General features: G+C 37.2%; 1 protein-coding gene across 5 annotated transcripts in view; it reads right to left on the reverse strand.

Annotated features, from left to right (window-relative positions):
- LOC134652059 (tyrosine-protein phosphatase Lar) overlaps positions 1-27,883 on the reverse strand; it is a 633,608-nt gene that overhangs the window by 38,476 nt on the left and 567,249 nt on the right. For all 5 annotated transcript variants that reach the window (XM_063507207.1, XM_063507209.1, XM_063507205.1 and 2 more), the window contains 2 exons: positions 26,902-27,096; positions 7,832-7,942 (listed from right to left, as the gene is read on the reverse strand). In XM_063507207.1, coding sequence (XP_063363277.1) covers positions 7,832-7,942; positions 26,902-27,096 — 306 coding nt within the window. The remainder of the gene's footprint in view (positions 1-7,831; positions 7,943-26,901; positions 27,097-27,883) is intronic.

Below are 27,883 nucleotides of genomic sequence, written 5' to 3' on the forward strand. Positions count from 1 at the left end.
GACAGACAGCGGGAAGCGACTTTGTTTTATACTATGTAGTGATAATATTAACATTAATTTCTTAAACCTATCCTATCCTATATAATACGAGTACAATCTTTAATATTTAAGATTATAAGATTTTTTTTATTATAATAGTTGGGGTTTGTCGAATAAAATTCCCCGACCCGACATGCATTTTGACTGTTCACCTTTTGTACTATATTCAGGCAATGATCAAATTTAAGGGCCAATACAGACGGACTGCAACCCGACTGCAATTTGTATGGGAACTGCACGCCGACTGCAAGCCAAGTGCAACGACAGCGTGCAGTTCCCATACATGTTGCAGTCGGGTTGCAATCCGTCTGTACCTATTGGCCCTTATAGCAGCATACTCGTATGAAAGATTAAGGCATTTCGCATAATAAATATGAATTATTTTATAAGGCAATCAAGAAATTTTTATTACAAAAATGCTATTATACCTTAAGTCAATTTTTTAATGATATTTCGGAATAAATTGAATTTAATAATAACAATGTAAAAATGTAAAATATCTTATTTGGATTATTCTATTATTATTCTATTCTATTATAAATTAATATTAATCTATTCCAATTTAGCGGGTGAATAATGTACATAGCTGTAAAGATAAAATTTAGATTAAGTATTATTTAAGTAAAATGTTGCTATGCCCTAACGGGTGCATGTTGTAACCTAAGATATATAATATAAGACCTACTGTAAACACATGTATGCAATAAATGATATGAATATGAATATGAATAAGGTTACTGCACACTTATAATATTCTTTCATCAGATTTAAACATCGCCAACCTGGCATCAACCGCAAGCGAGCAAATTCAATCGATTCTTTTAGTCTATAATTGTCCATTGCCGTACGTCCGTCCGTATCCACGTACAAACACTGAACGGCTCGAGAATTCCTTTTTCTAAATCCTACCAAATTTAGAGTCGACCTTTACCTCGCGATCCCCGTCAATTCGAGTCGTAAAAAAAAGAAGTACGTACGTTCCAAACACTTTAAACTTCCGTCCTTTTGGCAAAGCACGGCGTGGGGTCATTGGGGAGTTTTTAAAACCGTTATTGGTGCCGTACCGTTGTCACTGTCAGAGAGACAGTCGCGTTCCTGGTTCAATTCCCATGGCTTACTTCTATTGAATCATACCACTCTATATATACCTCGAGTTCCATTAAAACTACGATGAATCGCGGATCATAGTATACTAGTTGAAGTCAGGTGATCAGAATGAGTGTCTTTTTCACGTACACTCGTTTTTACGGGCACATGATGCCGCAAAAGAACATGTACGTACAGCGGGCAGTCCTGGGGGTATTTATAGGGAATTTGGTTGGTAATTTTGTCGCAGATTCAAATGTGGCATTAATGTTCGGAAAAGGTATATGCCCTAAATTAAGTTCAGTATAGTCTTACGACATAGTAACACTTTTTTTTTAATATGTCAACTAATACAATAAATTAAGTAAGCCATTTGAGAAAGATATTGGATTCTTTGGAGCATTCTTTGATAAAAAAACCGTGTTCTAATGTTTTGTTAGTTTTTGCGCGTGTGCATGATTTCAAAACTATCATACTAGTACTTATAAAAAGGTGTAGGACATTCTTTCTTTATTTAATAAAAAATAACCAAAAAAAAAACTTGTTACGATATTTTAGAATCTCGCCTACTGTTCCTTACCCGCCCTGAGGTTTTTATTCCCATTCCGCCCGCTAGCCGGACTTTCCCAATTTGTGACAGTTATCGTCCCCGGTATGACGCCATTCGCTTTGATCTACCCTTTGTCTTTTGTAGTTACCCCTTTGAAACTAAATATGGGACTTCCGGTTCAAGCGCCATCTTGATAGTCCCGCCTCGTGATTAATTCCTTTGTTTTTTGCTCATTAATAATGTTACAAGTGTAATATCGATAGCTTATTATGTATAGTTAACTAATGTAGTGTGCAGTGAATCGATAATTAATCTTGAAACGCGTCCACCATTTTGGTGTCAATGGCCGGTAGTCCACGTGCTTGTAAAGTCCAGCTTTCGCTTTATGGCTCCTCTACACGATGGGCCAATGCCGGCCACTCCAAGGGCCTTTATGCGTTAGAGGAAGCAAGTGATATTGCTATCTCATTCTACTGCATGGCTGCGTCCCTTGGAGTGGCCGGCGTTGGCCCATCGTGTAGAGGAGCCATTACAAGAGCTAATAAAATCACCGTATACTGTCTTGTACTAACCGTATAATTTTAGTCGTATTTAAAGCTCATAATACTTTGACGCTGGCGAAATAATCCCACTGGACTAAAGCCATTTATTTTAAAATAATGAATGAATGAAACTAAATATGATTTTATTTTTACGAATGATGTAAAATTGTTATAGAATTCTCAGGAATGTGTAATTGTGTATTTCCTAGAATGTTGTAGGATGGATGTATTATTGTAATAATTCTGTTTCTATTTTTATACGACTCACATAAGTTTGGTAAGTAACGAGGTTTTGTTTAGACACAGTCACAAAAGTATAGTTAAATGTAGACATAACTGACCCCCCTGCATAAATTGTTTGCAGGGAGGGTCTAAAATTAGGGCCTGACAAGCCAATTCGAACGTACACCGACATCAGAATGATATCTAAACGATGTCATTTAGCTATCGTGCGTCTCGCTCGTGCCAATACATGTACGGACAAGAACGTGTGTACGTTCGAATTGGCCTGAGTGTTACATCGCAACTAACTAACCGCGGTATTCGGAAAACAAGATCCGTTCTAGAGAAGAGAACGATACGATATGTACTAGATCCCAACTAGTTTAGATTTCAACTAGATATCTTTTGCAGCTCAATTCGGGCAACCAATGTCACTTTTACGTTTAATTATCGTTTTAAGATCGTTTCAAAATCGTTTTGAGATTTAAAAACACATAAAGAGACGTTTTAGACATTGTGAATATCGTTCAAGAGTACCTCCAGAATCGCGGAAATGTCAAATTTGACAGGCTAGATTTTAAAAATATAGTTGTCGTATCTTGGTGATGTCTACACATCGGTAACTCGTGGCATTTAGGTAGCATTTAAAAGATTAGTGATGAGCAGACATCGGTACTCGTGGCACTTAGGTAGCACTTGACAGTTTCTAACAGACTAGTGATGTGACAATGTTCTTCCTATACGAGTCGAGAAAAAGAAACCACTAAAAAAAGGAATTAATTAAACTAACCTTTTAATTGCTAAATAAATGCCACGAGTTACCGATGTGTAGTGATGTCTAATAGATATCTAGTTCAAAATCTGAATCGGGGCCTAAATTAAAAAATCAGCAAAATCCAATCTCCTAACAATTTTCTCGAAACAGAATTCGATTTTAATTTATTTCCATTACGCGTCTGTTCTTTTGTTTCCCGCTTGGCGCTCTAATCAATCAATCTATAAATACTTGTAATTTGCAAAACAATTACAAATGAAATTACTTCCAGTCGTAGCGTGCTACGCGGTGCTACGGCGCGTAGCTACTTGTACGCCATTGGTAGGTTGTGATAATTGAAATCTCGGCAAAAATATACTCATGCGAGCAAAGACTTTGTCGGTGCTGCTCATAATTATTTCACATGGTTTCCAAACAGTTGTTTTAGTTTAATCAAACATTAATCATCTATATATTTTTTTAAACTATGTATTAAATCGAAAACCTGACTTACGGCCCGATTCGGATTTTGAAATAGACATCTGCTAGATATCTTTTAGACATCGCCAAGATACGATAACGGTATGTTTAAGATCTAACCTGTCAAATTTGACATTTGCGCGATTCTGGAGATACTCTTGAACGATTTCCACAAGATATGACAGAGATCCAATTCACATCTAATAGATATCTAACTCTGTCTAAGGTAAAAGTGACATTGGTTGCCCGAATTGCGCTGCAAAAGAGAACTAGTTGAAATCTAAACTATAACGTATCTGGAATGGATCTAGTATGTGTCGTCTCTTGTGAATATCTTGAAGTTCGAATACAGCAGATTATCGTCGTCGGTCCAACCCAACACCTAACCTTAACACATTAAGTGCCAGCGCCCGCTACGCGCTACGAACGTAGTCGATAACACGGGAAAACCGCATGTAGCGAAAAGCGAACCCGCCTAGCGGGTCGCTGGCAGTGAATGTGTTAAGTTTTGCTGTTAAACAAGAAACGATCGTTCATTAAACACCGTTTGTAACGGAAATTTTGACGTGGTTCAAACGGTGAGTGTGTTTGATTTGAGTTGCACCGATTGCACGGGAGTTTTGTTGTAAATGAAGTCTCACATACCTACTTGGTTTTTTCTTCATTTTCTATAGATTGCCATAAAACAAATACTTAAATCCAACAATACCCAGACTACGTACAGAAAAAAACACAATTTGTAATTGTAGCGAATATTACGAGTATAAAACGTAAGATGAGACAGCAAAAAGAAAAGTTAGCAAAAATGTCCGCTGAAACCGTTTGAAGAGACATAATCGCGTCCCTTTCCAACTCGACAACTAATTCAATAAGACTCTGGCAAGTTTCCTAACTTCGTTACTCGCGCTAAATTGTAAGATGCAAGTAAAATGTATAAAATGCAGGTTATTTATCGAAAATAGTTTTGGCGTGGTGTATTACAATTTACAGGTAGTGGATACATATAGCTGGTCAACCAAATCTTGTCAGTAAAAAAAGGCGTGAAATTCAAATTTTCTATGGGACGCGATCCCTTCGCGCCTACATTTTTCAAATTTGCCGCCTTTTTCTACTGTCAAGATCTGGTTGACCAAGTATACGAATCGGTTTGGGTAGGTAGATAATGTTAGGAGTGGTATTCGCTCTTTGATGAAGGCTGATATTGATGTATTATTAGCAGAGGCCGGAATTCTCGTGGCAGTTTCAATTGTCATTAGGGACTTCTTATTTAAAAAAAAACAACGGGTTGCACTCCGGGAGTGCCGACAGAAGTGAAAACTCAATGACTAGTCCAAAATGTCTGCAGCACTATGTATAATTTGACCCATCCTCCTTTCTATTGAAAAACTTTAGTTCCGAAATTGCTGGTCAGTGAGCTTGTTTAAAATTTTGAAATTAAAATTTGTAGCGTTAATTGTTTAACATTCGAATAGAAATTGTAAAGTTACCTTGCAGACCTCGCATCTAAATATATTTGGTCAAGATATTTTGAGTTTTATTCACCAGAGTTTTTCACTAGAGTTCACTTTTATTAGCGATTTTATCAAGATGTAGCTTTATTGAATTATACCCTCGTATTTCAGCCCGTGCAAGAATAGATCCTTTTTCATGTAATGTTATTAAGTTTCTCTTTATTGATTTAAATGCCATCTAAATGAGTGGCCATCTAAATCTTACGGTCACGTGATCGCCTTACGCTATCTCGAGTTTATCATTTTTCCCCACCTCAAAAAGTGCCCAGCGCCGCTAAAGAAGTTTTCACTTCAAAAAAACAAGGTTAATATGTTAACATTCCATAAAAAATGTTTTGTGTAAAATGTAAAACTAATGATACTGAATGGAATAAACTACAAAAGTAGGTAAATTGACAAATTCTGAAAGAAATTAACTACACTATAATAAATCGCTGGGTGAGAATACGTTTGTGCCATACGCCACTTACATTAGTTTACAGGAGAGCGAAAAGAAGCAAAAAAAAATTCTCGAAAAGTTTACATTTAGGAAATATTGAACTTATCATTTAGGCACATATGTTTACAATAGTAAATATAGTACTGTACAAATGTTGTGAATATAGTGGTAATCAAGAAATAAAAGCACTTTTATTATTGCCATATCCATTTTGATGAGTAAATGTTAAACGTACAATGTATGATATGACACAAAAGTTTTGGATATGTCACACTTTTGTGATAATTTTCTGTTAACAGAGTGTAATTATCCTATAGTAAAATGCGGATATGGCACAACATTTTTGAAAAATATGTTTTTCCAAAAACCCATTAGTGTCAATTATAGCATATTTTTTGTTATTTTAGAAGTCATTAAAAAACGATTTTGCTCAAAAATGGATATGGCACAAACGTATTCTCAGCCGGCGAAATATTATGTATGCACCCCTACTTCACGTAACATAGTGCGCTTCTAAGTTGGAACTAATTGTAAGTATTCAGTCAGACGGTATCTAAATGTGGCGCGTTTAGACGCGAAACACTTTAGTGCGCGACGTTATCAGCGCGCGAGCGGGAAAATAGTTGCGGGGTAAGTAATATCCTACATTGCAAAAGAGAAACAACTTTAAGAGTTAAAGTTAGTAAATTTTAGTAAGTGAGCGTTTTCCAAAACAAAATGTACATTTCATTCTTGTCTTCAAAATATTGACTTCTTGGGCTCATTTTACTCAGAATCATTTGTACATTCACGCCTAATACATGAAAAAATGTGTCCCAAAATTTTATATGAAAAAATATTTCTCCAGTGCGTCACGTTCATACAAATAAAAAAATTATTCATACAAAAATGTGACGATCTGGAAAGGAAATCTTGGGACACATTTTTTCATGTATGAGTAGGGTTGCCAGATCGAAAGGCGCTATTATCGGGAAAAAATATAAATTTTTCGGGATTTTGGGACTTAAGTCGGGAAAAAAGAAACATTCAAATTAAAGTAATTGTATTAAAAACAACGATATTATACATTATTGGCACTACGTCAGCTGCTCTGCGCAATCTCGCCATTCCGCGCTGACGGGCTCAACGCGGGTCGCTCGCTCGCTCGACGACAGTTAGGAACTTGAAATTATTGTTTTATAACGTGAAGCTGATTTTCAGGACAGTTTTAACTTTGTCGGGAATCGGGAACACATGCTAAAAATCGGGAGAATCCCGCCAAATCCCGACCATCTGGCAACCCTATGTATGAGGCGTGAATGTACAAATGATTCTGAGCAAAATGAGCCCAAGAAGTCAATATTTTGAAGACATGAATGAAATGTACATTTTGTTTTGGAAAACGCTCACTTACTAAAATTTACTAACTTTAACTCTTAAAGTTCACAGAAAACGCTCAAGTACAGTTAGCAGCAATAGTTGCTGAGCGGGCGAGGTGTTCCAAATGATCTTTACGCGACTTTATTGTTAAGAGAATAAGAGCGCGTCAAGGTAATTTTGAACACCTCACCCGCTTAACAACTATTGCTGCTGACTGTAAATGTAAATATTTAATTATCTTATACCTTTAAACTTGTATATTTATATATTTCGGGGATCTCGGAAACGGCACTAACGATTTCGATGAAATTTGCTATATGGAGGTTTTCGGGGGCGAAAAATCGATCTAGCTAGGTCTTGTCTCTGGAAAAACGCGCATCTTTGAGTTTTTATATGTTTTTCGGTCTGTCAGATATTATTCTTTTATTTACCGTAAATTTTCAAGACTTCATCTAAATAAAAGTCTCCTTACCTTTTTTTCCAATGAGTACTTTGATTTTTATTAATTATAGTAGGTATCTATATATATCTTAATATACTTGGTCAACCAGATCTTGTCAGTAGAAAAAGGCGGCAAATCTGAAAAATGTAGGCGCGAAGGGATATCGTCCCATAGAAAATTTGAATTTCGTGCCTTTTTTTACTGACAAGATTTGGTTGACCAGCTATAGTATCGATGTTTGTAGCCCGGACGTCTTTTTAATTGGTAGCTGCTACTAACTATATCAGACCAAAATTGTTGAGTACCTACATATAAAAGCTTGTACGAAAAAAACCACTTCAATTTTTAAATTTCCTCGTCGTTGAATCCTGAAAAATTTGGGGATAAAGTTAAACAAAAAAACTTACCTTTGACGTACAGCGAAGTGGGTTTCGAAAACTCAGTTCCGATAGAATTTTCCGCGACGCACTCGAACTTGCCCTGGTCCTCTTCCTCGCTCTTCACAATTTGCAGGGTCCCTGGAAAGAGACAGAAAATGTAAAATATAACCTCAAAGGGCAGTTTATGCCCAGCCAGTGTGCCTATAAATTGCACGGTACGTTCCAAAACGGGTAACAGTAAAATGAAAACGTAACCTAGCGTTTGTCAATTTCTCCGGCAGCAATTGCAAGGTCCGTTCCAAAACTAATGATTAAACAGTAAACTTAAGTGAAGACTGGGCGATATAGGGTAAGTTATTTTAGTTAGTTTGTGTTCGTAGCATGTTCCATGTAAATAGATAAAGATTTATGAGTTAATAACACGGGCCTCGGGGGATCCATTAGGATGGCCAGCGGCCATGCGTCACCGCGGGGTGTTTATAGAGCTCTCATACGGCTAAGGGGTTATTAAGCCAGTGTTATGGCTTTTAGAAGATTTAGTAAACTGAGAAGTTTGTCTTGTCTCGCTGCAGTGATTATTAATATTTTGGTGATTGCTTTTACAAAAGAGGAGCCAAAAATATATAAGGTCAACCATTTTCTTTTAATGCACTCAAAAATCCAAATACAAATGATTTTTTTTATTACTTTTTACAGCTGTTGTTAGTTATAAGGGTTAGGATCTTAGGCTAGGTTAGGTGGGTGATTAGTCCATATTAGGTATAAAGAGTAAGTAGATAAATATTAACCTATTAACTCAGTGAAACAATTCCGTAATTTTAAAGATAAACCGTCAAAAAAGAAAAATACGTAAAAATATAAATACAACATTATTACAAAAAAAAAACAATTGCTTACAAGAAAATAGTGAAAGTATTATTTTTACCTACATGTCATTAGTACACCCACCGCAAAAGTGCATGGACACTTTATGAATGAATTCCATCCATAATGTGTCCAGGCAATTAGCAGCTCATATTACTTAACAAAAAAAAATTCAAAATATTCTTCAATCATAAACGATAGGAAGAAAAGGAAGAAAAATGGAAAAGTGTAGAAAAATAGAGTTCAATTTGCAACCGGGAAAGCACTAAGACCAAGCAACTAATTACTTAAGATATCATATTTCATGAAGCAAGATACAAGCCATGGCTTTGCTTATTACTTCCCTATGCTCATATTTGCCCAGTTGCAATTTAGACCTTATATTAAAGCGCAAATGGTAGAAATTAATAACGGCACCAGGAGCTATTTACAGGGTTGGCAATCAGCTGGAAACAATTTGCGAGGCTCGATGGATCCGCTGATGCTCAGTCAGAGAGTACATGCCAGGAGTTACGGGCATTCTGTGGCGGATATTCTACCTACAGATATAGAGATTTCGATTATGGATGTTTGTAATAGGGCCGACTATTACAAACATCCATACTCGTAATCGAAATTTCGTTATCAAATTATCAGCTTGTCTACCGCTCTTGCACATTTGAGTCATAGAGCTGTAGGTTACGAAATTTTCGATCCTCTATATCCGTTCCTGCAGTTCTTTAAGGGTATGTTTACAGTTGATCTTGTTTTTAATATGAACATTTAGACTGACCGAATCAATATGTACGAACAAATTCCAGAAAATGCTGATGTTCACTTATTTCCAACACCGTAAGCTTGCTCAGCTTTTAGATAGACAGCTGCTTCGTAGAAAATAACTTTTATTCTAGTCAATAATAATATCTTTTTTTTCAATGACAGGCCGAAATATCAAAGATGCCCGTATCGTAAAACCACATAACTAGAGTCCACTATAAACTAAAAATTTGGCGGATTGATTGGAAAAATTAAACATTTCGACATTTATAAAGATTTTTACTTTGCAACAGAATTAATTCTTTGTTACCCACGCTACAAACCCGGTAATAACGTACAGAATTGAAAAAACAGTGGGATTTGCGGCCGTCTAAACCAGGTGAATCCGAAAAACTGTCGCCGGGAGAAATGTCCAGCGGCATCCAGAAGCAACACACAAAGAAAATGTAATTACTATGAAACATGGACGAGTGGACGGACATAGTTTTAATAAAAACAAACAGCCGACAGGGCAACCCGAGGATATTATTTACTTTGCTGGCCGCGAAATTAAAACTTGCCAAGGATGGAAAGGTTTTGTCTTAGAGAGATGGCTTCGATTAGCCTTTGGTAATAAATTGAAGTAGCCATGAACTACATTGTATAAAAATGGGTAAGATGATAATGCTTAATTTTGTGTTATTGCTTTATCTTAATCTTGGAGACTTTAATAATTAAGATCCTTGTACGCCTACGGAAAAGCAATAACGAAGGGTAATTAAATTATCAATATAAAAAAAAAAAAAAAAAATCACTTTATTTCAGACAATAAGTCCATATAAAATTAAAATTACTATAATATAAAAATATTAAACTTAAACTAAGAGTTGCTTCAGTCGCCATATGACTAGTCTTATATTTATTTTGTACAAATTTTACAATGTAGGTACCTACTGTCACTATAGGTATTTCTTTCACTTTTTGTTCTCGTTGTGTAGTCTCGTAATATATTATTATGTAGAAGATTACGTACGTACGTAAGTAAATATGTTGATATATGTACTGTCGGCGAGTGTTACAAAAATCTAGCTTCATATGTCACAATTATTATATTTATAATTCTACAGCTAAACATTAAAAATGGAATAAGTTATGACTTCCCCGCCGGATATCGACTGCTCGTCATAAATCATGCAAACCGACGTCAATGGAAACAAGAAAAATAGATTGAAAATATTCCATATCTGATTTAAATCCAGCACATGAAAATATTTATTCGAGTGCCCGACAACCCTACATACTGGGAAAAACATAGTCTAGTAAAATGACTCATATTTACCGTAAGTATGCCACAGCTAGATTGTATACAACATAGCATACTTAAACCAAGCTAAATATAGAATGTTAATTAACCTGTTGTCTGTGTATATAAGGATTGTGACAGAATTTTTAGTCATCTTTTTGCTTTTTGTCGAGAAAGATTTGTTTTGCTCCATATTAAACGAGATTTGTATAACCGAGGCTTACAACCCACGAATTTGGTTAATATTTACTAGTGGAATAAACTAATTAGTGAGATCATAATGCAAACTAATAATTAGTTGTTTCCTATATTTTGTAATTTGCTAGACAATTTTTTTTTACAATTCGGGGTTAAAGTTGTAAATATCACCTACCTCATTAGCTCGCATAATAATTATGTCTAAGCATTACTAACACCATATGTAATACCAGTGACTGAAATTCCAAATGATAAATAATTTAAATGAAAATATCATACGTTGGTTCTGTGAACTTCTGTGGTATTTTTCTTCATATAGTTAAAATCGTCAGGCAAGTAGGAAATATGAGAGCGGCGCGCCGGGCGAGCGGGCAGTTTGCGGCTATCAATTCCTACCACGATACGACAAATTGAAATTTAATGCGTGCAACGAATTGTAAACTATTACCTTTAGTTAAGTAAATTGTTATAGTTAGTTTAGTTATATAAACTGTTAACTATTTATTTAAACGTTGCAACTAATTTTGGTATACCGTAAAACGGGGAAAATAGGAATCGCGGGGTAAATTGGAATAAAAGTCTGCTTTTCTAAACTGGTCTGTTAGTTCCATTACAACCAGACAGGAGGTCAACTTATTAATTTCTGAACGAATATGGTATTTTTTGCTACTGGCTACACTGAGCATTTAAATCAGCCAATGGCGTTTCAGTAAGAAAAACACATTTAAAGTCAGGGTAGTCGTCAACACGTGTGCATGGTGCGTTTTAACTTCAAGTTTTAGGTAAGTAATATTGTGAAAAGTGTTGAAATTTGTGTAATATCGATCATAATAGTGTATTGTGGTTTATATAAATCAAAAAGTAAGTAAATAATTGTAATATTTCATTATAAATCTTAGTTTTTCGATAACCACTCGTTTTTAGGTTATTTTTGAGATAATAGGAACGGTGAAGGGGGAAATTGGCACGTCAACAGGTCTAATTGGAACAACGTGGGGGTTATTTGGTTTGTTAATGGGGAAAATTGGCATTGCCTAATAGGGTTGTCAAAAATTAAAATCTTAGTAAATTTAAGGAAATTTTATTTAGGTACCTACTAGGTAGGTACCTACCTACTACTGTGCCCCTACCTAGAGACCTTGGTATTATATGTCTAATGCAATGTTAATTTAGTGCCTATTGTAAAGATTTTCCGAGACTAGTTTTGAAGGTATCTGATGATGATGATGATGATGGTAGGTACCTATCTAGCTTTGAATAGATTGAGTGACAACCCTAGTGAAAATTCCAATTAACCTCACTTTCGAACCTATTTACCCCGTCAGGGGTAAATTGGAATCCGATAAGGTTTTTGTTAAATATATCAAAATATGGCAATAAGTCGGGAATTTAAGGCTACTCAGCATCTAAAAGAGCTTACCATACATGTTTATGTAGTACTATAAAATACTCTATGACTTACGGAAGATGGTTAAAATTCCAGTTGAATGTGAATATTGGACCTATTTACCCCGTTTTACGGTATTGAATGTTCATTACATTTTAATAAAGCTTTTTTGGAATATGTCAACACTTTATTATGATTATTAATTAATTAATTTTACTATATACTTTTGTCAAATGTGTTTTTGTTTGTGTGTTGTTGTCTCTGAAATATGTTTCATCTAAAACGAAAGTTTCGTTATCAGAAACCGTACTGTCATTGAGAACAACTGCATGTCAAAAAGTGACTATAATGTTAATACCAGCTAGCATCTGGTACCGTACATTTTTCACCTTTTAAGATCTTATTCGCCCCTGGAGACACTTCAAGACAAACATCTAACATTTTTATTTTCTCCATGCAATTTCGCAACGGTATCAAAATTCAAAGTTATTACTTTTATTTCCAACCGTTTCACTGCATTCCCGGTTCAAGTTTCTTGTTCTATTTTCCCGCAAACAAAGTTACGAGCGCAATCCCACTGCAGTAAAGTAATAAACCGGATTGTTGAAAGTAGTGATGACAGTTAAAATAAAAATGTGGATCATCGTCGCCAAAGTAAAGCCTACGTTGGGCGCCTGCTGAAACTGCAACGTGCTGCAATATTGTACACGAAACAACTTACAACTGAAGATAATGTAAACAAGCAAGATTATTCGTGTTTCTCTTTTACGCAGAAATTAATGAACAAAAGTTCTGGCTCATAACAAGAAAGTTTCTCGGAATTTTATATGGATTATATCATTTTTGTTAGTATACTAGCTTTTCGGTCTATAAAAACAAACCGACCAAATACCATCAAACACAAGCCCCTGGTTTGTTAGACAGCCGCTTTCTTAAATACTGTGTGTGCTGCAACCGGAACAGCATTATAAGACGGTAAGGGTACTATAATCGTCGCCAAAATTAAGGCCCACGTTGGGCGCCAAAAATAATTAAAAGAGGTCCTTATACTGCTAGCTCGCAATAAATCCCCGGTGTGCAAAAACAACGCTTTTCTTTCGACGACAAGAAAGATACAAGCTGCCGTATTTGAACTTCAAGATATTCACAAGAGACGATACGTACTAGATCCATTCTAGATACGTTATAGTTTAGATTTCAACTAGTTCTCTTTTGCAGCGCAATTCGGGCAACCAATGTCACTTTTACGATAGATCGTGTTAGATATCTATTAGATGTGAAGTAGATCTCTAAGTAATATCTTGTGGAAATCGTTCAAGAGTATCTCCAGAATCGCGGAAATGTCAAATTTGACAGGTTAGATCTTAAACATATCGTTATTATTGGCGATGTCTAAAAAATATCTAATAGATGTCTATTACAAAATCCGAATCGGGCCCAAGATCTAAAATTCAAGTGAAGACAGATTCGGGCGCTAAAATCGCGGTGGTCCCATCGGTCCGCGAGTAATAAAATGAAACTACCGACCCCTACGCGGTCGGGACCAGGGGGCCCAGTGACAGCCCCGACGATAGGTTTGGGCGTTTCTGACGAAGGTCCCCGCTTTTTGAATTGAAGACAAAAGGCAACAGTTAAAGAGTTTTTGTAGGTGTGCAGCTGGGACGCTAAAGCGCGCAAATGGCGGTTAAGTTGTTGTGGTAAAAAATAAATTGTATTTGACAGTTGGATGGAAAGGAAACAAATGTGTAAAAATTGCGTCCAGTTCGTTGTGTTGAAATAAAAAGTTTTCCAATATCATGAAACAAAGAGCAGATTAGGCAGATACCAGTGCGTGTCAATAATGTACCACGTTTACTTTCAGCTTTTTATCTGACAATGGACAATGATAATATACATAAGCAATATTAAGCTTTTTCGTTTATATTTTGTCTTAGTGATACATTTTTTTATTGACGTTGCTACACGCCCTTGACCAGAAATGTTGACGGATTAAAATCGTAGTTTTAGATCAAGAAATTAAAATCAGAATCGGGCTCCTGATTCTTCATAATTAGGAATCTAAAAAGTAAACCTTTTAGACTTATATTATACTTGATATTAAAGAAAAATGTTACAGAGAGCTCAAAAAGTACTTATATTTATTAGTGTATTATTGGCCGTTGTATAAGTGGCACACAGACAGGAATAAAATATGCAAGAACTGTAGGAAAAAAATGAAATTTACTTTACTGTCTGAAATAAAGGAGTATTGTATTGTATTGGCCGTTGTATATGTACCTACCACTCAAATTGTACATATGTCAAATGTATTCCTTGTTGTCGGGTCACAAAGTTAATTAAAGCAGTGTCTTGTCCGCCATGTCCTTAATACTGCGAGATCCAGACCGTCCCGTATTGTGTATTATTAAGGCTCAGAGGTGTTACAAACGTCTCCTGCTTCCTGAAGTGATTTATCTAGCCAGACTGACTTGAGAGGTTTACCGCAATATAGGAGTGGAGATTTTAGTTGGATTAGTGCAATTATAATGCTTATTTTATCACTATTTAGTTGTAATTAAAAATAAGAAAAAGTAGGTAATGTTTATCGAGTGTATGTTTGTTTAAAATTCGTTCACGTCCTTTGATGGTTAGAGGGTTGGGTGATTATTTTTGGCACGCTATTTCAACCAAAAAATCTTCATTATTACTTAAGAGCCACTAATTGAAGTATATCCTCGTCCTACCTAAGCATGGTTTTGTTTTTGTTTTGGGATTTCTATAGGAACCACATAAAATAAAGTAGGTATTTTCTATTCATAACATAAGGCAGAATGAGGATGGAGAAGACGAATTTGGAGGATACTACATTTGGCATATACATAATTTTAGACATTAAACAAAAACGCAAACAATAAAAAACACCATATCGTTAACTCTTTATAACCAAAGTAACACATAGAATTCATGATATTGTAACAAGATAGACATTCAATCTGGGGTCGTTGAATCAAAGCGATCAAATAAAAAATATGGCGCTCCTGATCCCAAGGCTTCTCGATTTATATCTTGTGGCGGCGCAAGTACAGAAGATGAGGCGGGTTAAAATAACAATGTCAATATTTTTATTATGGTTTTATAATATAATTGGATTGTCCTTTAATTATATTGATAGAGCATTATAGATGTAATGTGCACCTGGAAGAAGACGGACGGATCTTAATAAGAACATATTTATAACTACAAATTTGTTTAAAAAATATATTTTTTATCTGACGGAGCCGGAAAGCATATAATAAGCTTCGCAGCGGGCCGAAAGTTGGCTCTTTCCACCTGGAGGCTGGAAAACAGATGCATCACCCGTTTTCCATTGCTTCAACGCTGCTGCAGTAACGCTCACTACTGCTGTTGCAGTCGCAATCAAAATGTAACCAGACGGATTTTTTCTGCGGCACTTGCGCCGCGGCAGGTGCCGGCTCAATGCCCCTTGTTCAACCCTTTGATATGTCAGCTCCGGACCCGATAGCTTCAGACACGTCGGTTCGAGTTAACTTCGGAACTAGTTTTTTGAAGAGGAAATTTCGCGTTGCTACAGACATATTGAAAGTAATACTAACATCAAGTATTTTTGTGCAATCTTATAATGCGATTATTTAACGCTGAATAAAACTTACTTATTTTAACTTTAGTGCTCATATATCAAGCGGCAAGCCAAACTAACGTTGGTTCACTTTAAAATCCTTGCTTGTAACTATACGGTATAAAATATTATATCATGAAGACGATTCTAATAATTTCAAATAGATCCAGGGGTTTCAAATAGCCCCAAACGATAGTACTTACTTTTCTATAGACACAAAATGCAAATGGAAGAGACATTTGAATGCGAATCCTGGCTTAAAAGCTCCTTAAAACTGTGGCAATTCAAGGATAGTTTAACGACGCGCCTGCGTTATTAAATCCAAGCCTTGGCCGTAAACAAAAAGGTCCTAGAATATAAATTACAGCACAACACGTGTGTTCATGCTTTATAACCTCAAAACAATGGGAGATTATGTCCTGAGCCTTCCAGTTATTATGGTCTGTGTTCACCTCTCGCCCTAAGGGACGCAGATACACCGCCGTGATTGCGCCCTACGCCAGATTAGGACTAATTTACATACAAATGCCGAATCCTGGGAAGTTTGAATGGGCAACGGTTGGTTGTTGTTATAGCAAAAAGCCGGGTTTAATTCGAACAACAATAACAGTGGGGGGCGTGTTGGGATTAAGGACGGCCGTGTCACTTCCAGCGGTGCCTTTTTGTATTTCTTTGGTATGCACTTTGAACAAAAGAGTCGCGTCAAAATGTAATCCAGTTTAAGCCCGTGCCTGTGGTCTAGTTTTTTTGCCTGAAAATTAGTTTTTTACCGCCATTCAAAAAGGAAAAAGTTGCACAATTGGGCGGTATGAATGATTTTAAGTTGTTTTCATGCAGATCTCCATTGTTAATCGGTTTCAAAGAATGTCGTTGGTTGCGGTTGAGGTAGCATACTTCTGACTTTATTGAATATCTAACTTGTGCCTGTCATAGTGAAGTCACTATATGATTTTCATGGTGTTGCCTTGATTTTCATCTTAACTAACTAACTAGCTATTGATCAGTTCGTAACAGGCAGAAAGGTTCTCGAGTAGCAAAATACGGCGTGAGATGAGTATACAAATTACAATCCATGAATTTTAATGACTCAAATATTTTTTTTGGGCTTATTTAAATCGAATAAAATTCAAATAAAATTTAATATTCGACTTGTTAGGACACCAGACACTCAACAAACAGCCAACACAGGTGCAACTGAAACAAACGTACAGCTGCAAGATTGGCAAAGTCAAGCGCCGTAAACACTTCGCGGTCGGTTAGAACAAAGTGTACCCAATAAACATGGTGTCGCTGCTCACTGTTCCCCTGTAGACATATGTAGAAATAGAGGTCGCATGTACAGTCGAGATCACAAACTACTTTACAAGACAAAACTCTAAAAATATATTGACACGCCGCTAAGACACTGACAATAAGGTCGTGTAAATATATTTTTGGAATGTTAGCTTTGTAAATATATTTGTGAACTCGACCGTACGGTCGGAAACTTTATTTCTGTGTCACTTTGTACCTTGTCACAATGCCATGAGAACATTAGCGCCAAAACATGATATAGTGTGACTATTGTTACAATGAAGCAAATGTCAGTCTATCAAAAATGAGATTTTGTTAAGCCCTTTGGTACCTACCAGAATAATCTAGGATATGTATGTATGTATGTATGTATATACTTTATTGCACATGGAAATAAAAACACGAGAAACATAGTTACAGAGTAAATTAAATACAACAAAGGCGAACTTATCCCTGTATGATCTCTTCCAGTTAAGGATATATGATAGAAACGGACCTAAAATTACTCGAAATAGATAATTTCTAGATAACGATACGAAAGAAGCTGCTCTGTGCGACAGGCGCCTTCATATGTAATCTTACTAGCAGCAAGCACTGAAAACAATGGAATAGGATGTAACAAATGCATTTGCTTGGTCTACGTATAAATATGTCCGTGACGTGTCTTGCAAGTTGCCGATGTATAGTGGAATAAACTTGCAACGAACCCTCCCTCTGAGGTTCAACTATTGTATGCATTGTGTACATAAACATCTTATGTACGCTTGTATGGTATTGGAATATTGAGCGATCGGTTGTTTTTCTTGTGTCGAATACCTATTCCCATTTTCGTATGGTAATATTTTTATCCCACTATCAACGGAGGTAAAGTTAACAGGTTCACTCCGGTATGACGTCTATTCGATTTTTTACACTAAAGGTACCGTTCAGATTCAGACTGCACCAGCATTAATCCTGCAGTAATGCAGCGCGACATTACTACCGACACATTGCTGAATGAAAATATAATTTTTAAAGATATTTCGACCTTCCCATCTCGATAATTCCCCTAGACTCTGTTTGATACCTGAACCTACCTTTCTTTTTATACCTGACATGTAAAATACCGTTACTTTTACAAAAAAAAACTAATTCTGATCATTATAATCATCAGCTTATTATAATGTTCCAAAGGTTCCATATACCTATATTATACTGTACAGAGCTTTAAGCAGTTGGGAGCTTTAAATTTCTTCTGCTTTCTTACACCAACCAGTAATTACCAAAATTACCTTCACGAGAAACTCACTGCTATTCCCCCTATTTACAGTTAAACAAAAGTATACCTAAGCCTTATCCCGAGTGCACAAAGTGCGTCAGCAGCGCCGTAATTAAAAGAAAAATACGCGTTATTCATAAACGTCCAGCGGAATAGAGGATTTATACCGACCAGCAACACTCGACCTACCTCCTCTCTATTGCTTTACAAAAGTCTCCCATCTTCTCCATGCTTAGGGGTCATTTTACAGTGGCCAAAGAAACTTTATCATGGCACACATTTAATCTAGCTCTTACGGAGACAGGAAACGGTCGATTTACTTAACGCCCTCCGTGGTTGATTAAGTATGAGGTGATGTTATTTCCTGGACTTATGTGACGTGCAAAGCTGTCTTAATGAACGGGGCGTAAAGTATAATTTGTGAGTATATATTAGGTAAATAAATTGGTCAGTGTGGGAGGAAATTGGAGAGAGTGGTAAAGAAACGGGTAGGTATTAATAGGAGAATGGAGGAAAAAGCGACATTGTAAAGCGTTGATGGATGTAAGCATGGTCTAAAGTAAGGCTTGGGAAAGAAGTAAATGATGAAGTAATTTAATAAGTAAGTAAACATAAAAGAAATAGCAAAGTTATCATTGATTTTGCGTTTTCCCGTAGGTATAATCCAACTGAAACTTCTATGTTTTATATTTTATAATGTTATCGTCTTAAGGATGACTTACGGTAGACCGGGCCGAGCCCGGGCCGAGGTGTCCGCCATGTCATTATCTATGACGGCAGATCGGTGATCACGTGGTGCTTTCCATAGAAAACGAAGCTCCGAAAGTTCCGGCCCGGCCCCGTCCCGGCCTAGCGTGAGTCATCCTTTAATACCTCGACTAAGATTCAATTAAAAAACATATTTTAAAAAGCAAGTCTGAGAAAAAATAGTACTTAAAACAAAAATAAGGCTCATACGGGCGCGGATAACACATTCACAACTTCATACTTTCCCAAACTTGGAGCGTATATCGCCTCGATGGTTATATTATAAACAGTTAAGAACTAGAATGATATTATAAAGTTTCAAGTACGTAAAACAAGGAAAGTTACTTCGGTTAAGAAAGTAAACGGTCAATATTAGCTTTGTAAAGTGGGGAGGTTATATTCTTCTGGAAACATTTTAAGTTATTAATTAAATGAGTACAGTCGGTATTAAAAGTAGCGGATCTGACTACGCGTCAAAAGTATAGTAACATTCTCTGAGAGCTCAAGGAAAAGATATAAGTCCCTGTATGTAGACCAATTAGACTGTGCGTGGGACAGATACTTTGGAACGCGAACTGTACAGATGTATCTCTGTTTTGAAAATAAATTTTCAGACGGTTTCAGACCATTGTTTCATCCGACACTATTGATGATGATAAAGCTATTTTAATAACTTATTATCGTGCCAAGTTGGTGTCGAGGCAACAATATCCTTGTTAGATATCCAAGATTGCTAAAACCACACATTTTCCTTTGGCTTTGCTGTGGTTGGTTTACTATTTGTAACATACCTATATTTAACTATTTGTATGACACTTTTTGGGTAAAATATAAACATAAACACCCAAAAAATCATAGGTAAGTAATGTAAGTATGTACCTACTTAAAATATACAAATAAAAATAGTCAGATTAATGTTTTACCTATTTCGGGATACCATTTCAAATATGTTTATATTGTGAAAAACTTTGGTGGCAAATTAAGAAAATACCTTAAAACTTGTTACTTCCTTAAACTAAACTCCTTAAATTCCTTAAAGTTTTAAAATTCATGACAAGCTTTATAAGACTTATGGCGCCCCATGAAAATGATCTATTTATTTAATTAACTCCCAAATTTTCATCGCTATCACGGAATGTATTTATAATCAACGTAACCAAAAAGTTACGCAGCGGACCCAAGACCCAACCAAGGAGAAATAATCCAGGGGAATAAATTAAAATTAATGAGATTTGGAACCCACGGCTTGCTTTAACTGAATTTAAAGTGGTTCACACCTCGGCAAGTGCATAATGGCATTATTAGTGAAATTATTTGCATATCGGGCGGCAGCAGCCGGGCGGTTGACGCGTCATCCGCTGTTTCATTAGCTTTTTATTTCACTAAACTGTTATCTTCTATTAAAAACAAAAAAATCGGCGGGATGGACTCGCAGCCGACGGTACTGTACCTACCATAATATTTTATGGAAAGGATTTGATTGTCTTTGGTGGGGCGAAAGTGTCCGTTTTAGCTTGAGCAAGAATGCGTTCGTATGTCCGGATGTTATCCTCTACAGGTCGCAATTCCCAAACGATTTTCGGGAAATCTTATGAGCAGGTTCGATTAGTTAGGCCCTACCTTCACAGACTCTACACCTTAGTCAAAATATGTGGCTTGACCGCTTCGTCACATGGGCGTAAGGTGAAATATGTATTCACTATTAATTATTTTTTATTATAAAATAGTTCCTGTAATAATGAAACGGCCAAGCCACATATTTTGACTAAGGTGTAGAGTCTGTGAAGGTAGGGCCTGTAGAGTTAGAAGCTTGGCTCTACAAGATATCTGATAACTTTTTGTCAGTGCGAGCCTTATGGTTTCGTCTTGGCAACATTTTACATGAAAATGTTTTTGATGGGATTTCACATCTTTTTGCAAGTTGCTTATGACAATCTTCTGATTTAAAGGGTTGCGGGTGATTTACTATTAAAAATCCTGAAATACGTACTTGGGGGCATCTTTTATATACAATCTGCTTTTTTACTGATTCCCCATACAAACTTCAACCCCCTTTTTCCCCTAATGCCTTTTCACCCTTACGGGGTGATTTTGAGGTTGTAACTAATATTTTATATCCTTCCCCATAACAATAACTATCTACATACCAAATTTCAACTAAATCGGTTCCGCGGTTATCGATTTCCCATACAAAATTCCGCCCCCCTTTTTACCCCCTTAGGGGTTAATAATTTCAAGTTTTTGAATTATTTTGTTGTTTGTGGACTAATACTATCTCACATACCAAATTTCAGCTTCCTAGGACTTCAGGAAGTACCCTAGAGGTTTTGATGATCAACAGTGAGTGAATCAGTGACGAAATCGGGGTTTTTTAGACATTAATAAAATCCAAAGTATAAGAGCTATGCAATTGAAATTTTTTATGCTTAATAAGTCCACTATTGACATCATATCCCGAGAGTTTTGTTTATCTGGTATAATTCAAACCCAAGTTAAGAGGGTTCAAAAAAACGACGAAGCGCTTCGAGAAAAGGTAGGTAGTGCCCTTGCGCTTCGCTTTGCTTTGCAGATTTCAAAATGGCGGAGTCATACATTTATTAAGTTGTAAGTTATGCTCGCAAGTTCTAATAAAAAGGAATGTTGAAAGGAAATAAGGTAATAAATAAGGTTTTATCTTACTTTCTCCTTGTTTTGCCTTCCCTTTCCCTACTCCTCTTTATAACTATGTATAATTAATATTGCCTTACATTTAGCGCGCTCAGAATTGTATTTCTTTAGTACAGTCACCTGAAATAATATGTTACTCTTCAAAGGCCCCAAAAATATGTGACATGCTCTTATGGCTAATAAGATCGTATCAGAAATTTTTGCGGCCTTCGAAGAGAAAAAAATAATGTTGCAGGTGACTGTACCTATCCCACCTTTGCTAATACAACTCTCGGCAGCTGAACCGCCGCGTTTCACCCGCCCGCCTGTCGCCTCTCTAAAAGGCTTATAATTAACATTTCGTCGTCTTCAGGAGCTTATCATATCGCGGGGCAAACAGGGCGTGCGCCGAACTTTCATTAACTTACCCTACAGGCGCATTCTCAATTCAAAAATATCATCTTGGTGTTGGACGACCGTTTCTCCAAACAGACGTTCTCATTTTCCTCTCTGGTTATTGACATTATGTAAAATATTTTTAAATTTTATGTCAACCATAATATGCCCATTTGTTTGCCTGTTTTCGTTTATTAATAAAATTATTATTACAGTCAGAAGAGAATGACCCGTACAAACATAGTTATATAACTATTAATTTAAATACTTAAATACATATAGGTACATTGCAAGTTAAATAAAAGCTTGTAACAACAAAAATCATACAATTTTTAAAAGCTCCTAAAGTATATATTAATTAAAAAATCGAAGAAAAAAAAAGTATCGATGGGGCACTGTGGTTATTACACATCAAATTGTGTACAAATATTTTCAATAAAGTTAATCTAGAGAGACATATGGTGACTACAACGTTTGTATGCAGAAGCGGTTTTGAGCGGTTTTCCACTTTCGTCTTAATGTTAGTTTCAGGGTATCTTGTTCAAATCAGTCAATAAGTGTGAACCAATATAAAATCAAGATGATATTTTTAAAATTGGAATGTGCCTGCTAATTGTATTCGCCGCGTGACCGTTTTTTAATTACCGCCATCTTTAATAACTAAACTCGTCCTTGGGACGTTTTGGGGTTTCTAAGACAATTTTAGTTTAGTCACGCTGTGGTATTGAGAATATTTGAAGTAACATTCTGGCTCTGTGTTGAGAATCCATCGAAATATTTTACCACTGAAGAAAAGTCTTTGCGGCTCTTTAAGACTCCTAAAGGTGACGTTCGGATGTAAACTGCAGCTGCATTATATACTATCGCGACGTCGTTGTTGTCGCCGTTGTATCTGTCAAATTCCTTGATAAAATGAATGACGGAATGGACGTCATGATTTGATCGTGACAGTAAGTGTAAGGCCTGAGTGGACGCTCGAGTCGGGCGTGCAGCGGGGCGGGGCGTGCGGCGTGCATGTTAAACAAATGCAAACGTATAGGAGCGGCCTCAGTGCACGCTGCTCAAATCCCTTTCCCTTGGGAGCTCGACGCCACGCTGCACGCCCCGCCGAACGCTCCGCTTCGAGCGTCCACTCAGGCTAACTAACGCGGCGGTGCACGTCACTCACCTTATCAAAACAATCGAAAATCACAGCGGCGGTCACGCCGACGTCGCAACAGTGCATCAGCGTTGCATGGCTTAAGGGGCAGTTAAAGAAGTTGTGGCTATCGGACAGGAATTAACTTGTTTGTGACTATAAATATTATATATTAATTATATATAACGTAGGTTTTCTATATATATTTGTTTAACTGTTATTTCTAATACTTATTTTATTTTTTTATTTTCGCCCTCTTTCATAATTTTACTGACTTCCCTCTAGTCTAATAGTACTCAGTGCTATACTTGTCTACCGTTTTTCATCAATTCTCATCTACTCAAAGGTTAACTGGAAGAAATCCCTTAAAGGGATTAGTTCGCATTTGTACTGCCTATCCTGTGCCATAGGTATATTTGTGTTCTGTGTTTTGTACAATAAAGGGTTTATACATACATACATACATACAAATACAATGACGAGGCGACTTCTACTACGTTTAGCACTTTTTTCTCAAATTTGCCGATCCTAAATGACATAAAGTGCGGTACTTAACTACTAAACTAGGGTATCGTAACGCCCTAAGACTGGGTTAAGCGCTTAAGTCCGTAAGCCGTACTCCCAACCTTTGACAGTGCTAACTCCTCGCTAATGTGATGACGCATTATGAGATTAGACATAATCTATATATATAGTTACAAGATAGGACTAGGATGGTGTCGCTAACAGACAGAGCTGTTCGTGGCAAAAAAGAGTGTTTGAGAAAATGTAACATTGATCTGTTATCGATAAGTAAGTCATAATACTCATAATAAAATATATAGCTTCTACTAATTGCTGTAAATTACTGATTTATAAACACATATTTTGCATGATATGTGTCCCGATTGACGGATTGTTTGATTTTTTGGGAAAAGTATAGGTAACTTTAGTAATGAATTGAAAGGATTAAACTGTCCTTCGATTATTTACTAACGAATCTCTAGGTCAAGTTACACTGGAACTATCAAGACAGTAACTCGCCACGCTTTCGCGGCTAAGTGTAAGGCCTGAGTGGACGCTCGAGTTGGGCGTGCAGCGGGGCGGGGCGTGCGGCGTGCATGTTAAACAAATGCAAGCGTATAGGAGCGGCCTTAGTGCACGCTGCTCACATCACTCGTGAGCCCGACGCCACGCTGCACGCCCCGCCGAGCGCTCCGCTTCGAGCGTCGGCCTTACACTAAGTATAAGGCCTGAGTGGACGCTCGAGTTGGGCGTGCAGCGGGGCGGGGCGTGCGGCGTGCATGTTAAACAAATGCAAGCGTATAGGAGCAGCCTTAGTGCACACTGCTCAAATTACTTGTGAGCCCGACGCCACGCTGCACGCCCCGCCGAACGCTCCGCTTCGAGCGTCCACTCAGGCCTTACACTAACGGGTAAACAAAGCGCTTGAAAAGTCCGCGACGGCGCGCAATCTGAAATGAGATCTAACATCAATCAAAGGGGAACGCCGTCAAATCATATCCCAGTCATTACTGACACCAGGAAACTAAGTGTTCCGTAGCTCTTTTTAACGGGTAGTATAAAGAGTGGGTTAAAGATACCAAGAGTATTGTATAAAAAGTCCTCGAAATTTTTTAACGGAAATGTTGACAGCATTGCAGCACTTCTTTCATCATCATTATCATAACTTAAGAACTCTTGTCGGTGGAGTAATCGCCAATCATATTTTTCTTGTGCCAGTCTTTTAATTTCCTCATACGACGTATCATTTTTTATTTGGCTAAGATAAGTTATTCTAGGTTTCCCTTCTTCTCTTGTATTTTCAATCCTGCCTTCCAAGATGTTCAGGAAAAACTTGTCATGCCGTATCAGGTGTCCTACCATCATGCCTCTCCTATTACCCAAGTAAAATTTTAGCACGTAACAATAACACCTTTTAACTAAACAGATAAAGAATAGGTATATTCCTTGAGATAAATTAATATCTGAAATACTAATACATAACTACAAAAATTATGAATGAGTGTCTGGATTAGTTGCAGAACTTTTCGGTACAGGTCTCTTAGGCACCAAGAAAGCTATACATCATCTAATTAGCCGGTCAGCTGACGTTAATTGTAATTGACATGCTAGGCCCAAGCCTTGTTGAGATTAGCTGCGCGAGCGATAGTCGAGTTGTGTGGCGGACCGGAGTAGCATGGCCCTTGAGATGATGTTGGGGCTGACTGCGAAATTATTTTGTATCGCAATGAAAAAAAAATAGCGTGCTTTTTGAGACCTACTCCATTATTAGATAGATAGAAGAATCGTAGGTAATCTTTTCGATTACAAGTTACTGAAGTAAGATTTTTTTATTTAACACTAGCTTCAGCCCGTGTCTTTGTTCGCGTAGAAGTCGGCTGTATTAAACCCTTCTTTCGCTCTCGTACTAATTGATTACTTGTATAAAAAGCATAATTTACAGCTGTTTATTGCGTGATTGAGAAACGAACATCTAAATATCGTAACATTTAAATATGCAATTTTGTTTGAAGGCATATTCTGACAGTAATATGTAACAGATTATAAATTTGATCTGGACTTGTTATATATCTTCAACCAGAAATCTCATTTTTGACCATAACAAAGCGAGATCAAACTCATAAAGTCTTATTACAATCAGAATACGCCTTCTGATCCTGTTTTGCCTAAACTTTTTATTCGCCTCCGCAGTGTACCCTATTGGAATGAATCTAGTGGTCTCTGAGGCCTAGGTCGAGACACGTCTGATCCCTTTGATTTATTGGACAGCTTCTCGATGTATTGACGATAAAGTTTCATTGCACTTCTGCTTAAATGATTACGATGACCGATGCGATATGTAGGTAATTCAATAGGTTGTAAAATTTGAGTAAGAAATGTTACAGGCACTAAAAAGTTTCAGCCGCGGCAGATATGACATTTTCGTTTCGTAAAACAAGATTGCATATTAGGTACCTAGGTAATATCCTAAGCTACGAGTTGGGTATAATTTAGGGAGAAGGGATAGTTGTCAGTGACACTTGTTAGATTATGTATCACGTGGAGCGCTGTTTGAAGTCAAAAATATTTATAAGAGTTTCGTCTTTATGTATTCCATCGCTGTTCAATATCATTAAAAAACAGGCCAAGTGCGAGTCGGACTCGCGCACGGAGGGTTCCGCACCATCAACAAAAAATAGAGCAAAACAAGCAAAAAAACGGTCATCCATCCAAGTACTGACCCCGCCCGACGTTGCTTAACTTCGGTCAAAAATCACGTTTGTTGTATGAGAGCCCTACTTAAATCTTTATTTTATTCTGTTTTTAGTATTTGTTGATGATGCATTTCTGTTGCCGCTATAACAATAGCGGCAACAGAAATGCATCATCTGTGAAAATTTCAACTGTCTAGCTATCACGGTTCGTGAGATACAGCCTGGTGACAGACGGACGGACGGACGGACGGACGGACAGCGGAGTCTTAGTAATAGGGTCCCGTTTTTACCCTTTGGGTACGGAACCCTAAAAACTTACCGAGCATCTTGTCGTTCAGCAGCGCGTATCTCGGATTGGAGGCAATGTCGAGCGGCAGCGAGTTCCAAAGCCAGCGGACTTTCGGCGTCGGCGTCCCGGTAGCTTGGCAGGGCAGAGTGGCAGTGTGACCCACCTCCACCACCATGGTGGACGATGGCGGCGCGATGGAGGGGAAACCGGGAGGCACTTTGTCGGCTGGAGACAAGGAGAAAAATAGATTAAACACATTTATTTAATGACGGTTAACATTCGAATTTAAACTGTCGTGAGTCAAACTAACATTAAGATAATACGATTTAATCTCACGTATTTTTAGTTAGCGACATTTACGAGAGCAGCACTAACAGTGGCCCATTTCTCGAACGGTATTGGACTAACATTTGGGGGCACGGCATTGCGTCCGCCAAGTCGAGCAAAACAAAGAGGCACAGCCGTACCATCCTTTTCTCGATCATTAGTTCAAGAACTGTCAAGTCATATGGGTAACCATGGCAACACAGTAATATTATTTGGCTAATACGGTTCGAGTGATGGGCCCCAGCGGTCACGAGAGCCCCGCGTCGCGTACGTAATACGCGATTTTTTTACCTGCGTTTCTTATAAGCTTATAGCTTAAACGCAGTAAAGTTAGCTTAATTCAACAGCATTCATTTGGATTAGACTCGTAATGTTTTATTGCTAGTATTTTACTGTGTAGATACTGCTTTATTTGAACTTATCGTGTTATTTGGTTAATAATAATAATAGGCCTTTTCCATCTGTGTTATCCCGGTAACGACACTTGTGTTCGTGGCTGTAAAGCCCTATACGAGAGAGGATCCCTCGGCCACACACGCAGCAGGTGTAGGGTGGAATCACATCTGTCAGCATCGAGCCGCATTTTATATATGAGAAATCGCTCGTTAGTATGAAGATGCGTACGCATCGGAAAGCCGAAAGCATGCGTACGCATCTTCATACTAACGAGCGATTTCTCATATAT

Source organism: Cydia amplana, chromosome 11 (assembly GCF_948474715.1).
Source record: "Cydia amplana chromosome 11, ilCydAmpl1.1, whole genome shotgun sequence".
NCBI classification, from domain to species: domain Eukaryota; kingdom Metazoa; phylum Arthropoda; class Insecta; order Lepidoptera; family Tortricidae; genus Cydia; species Cydia amplana.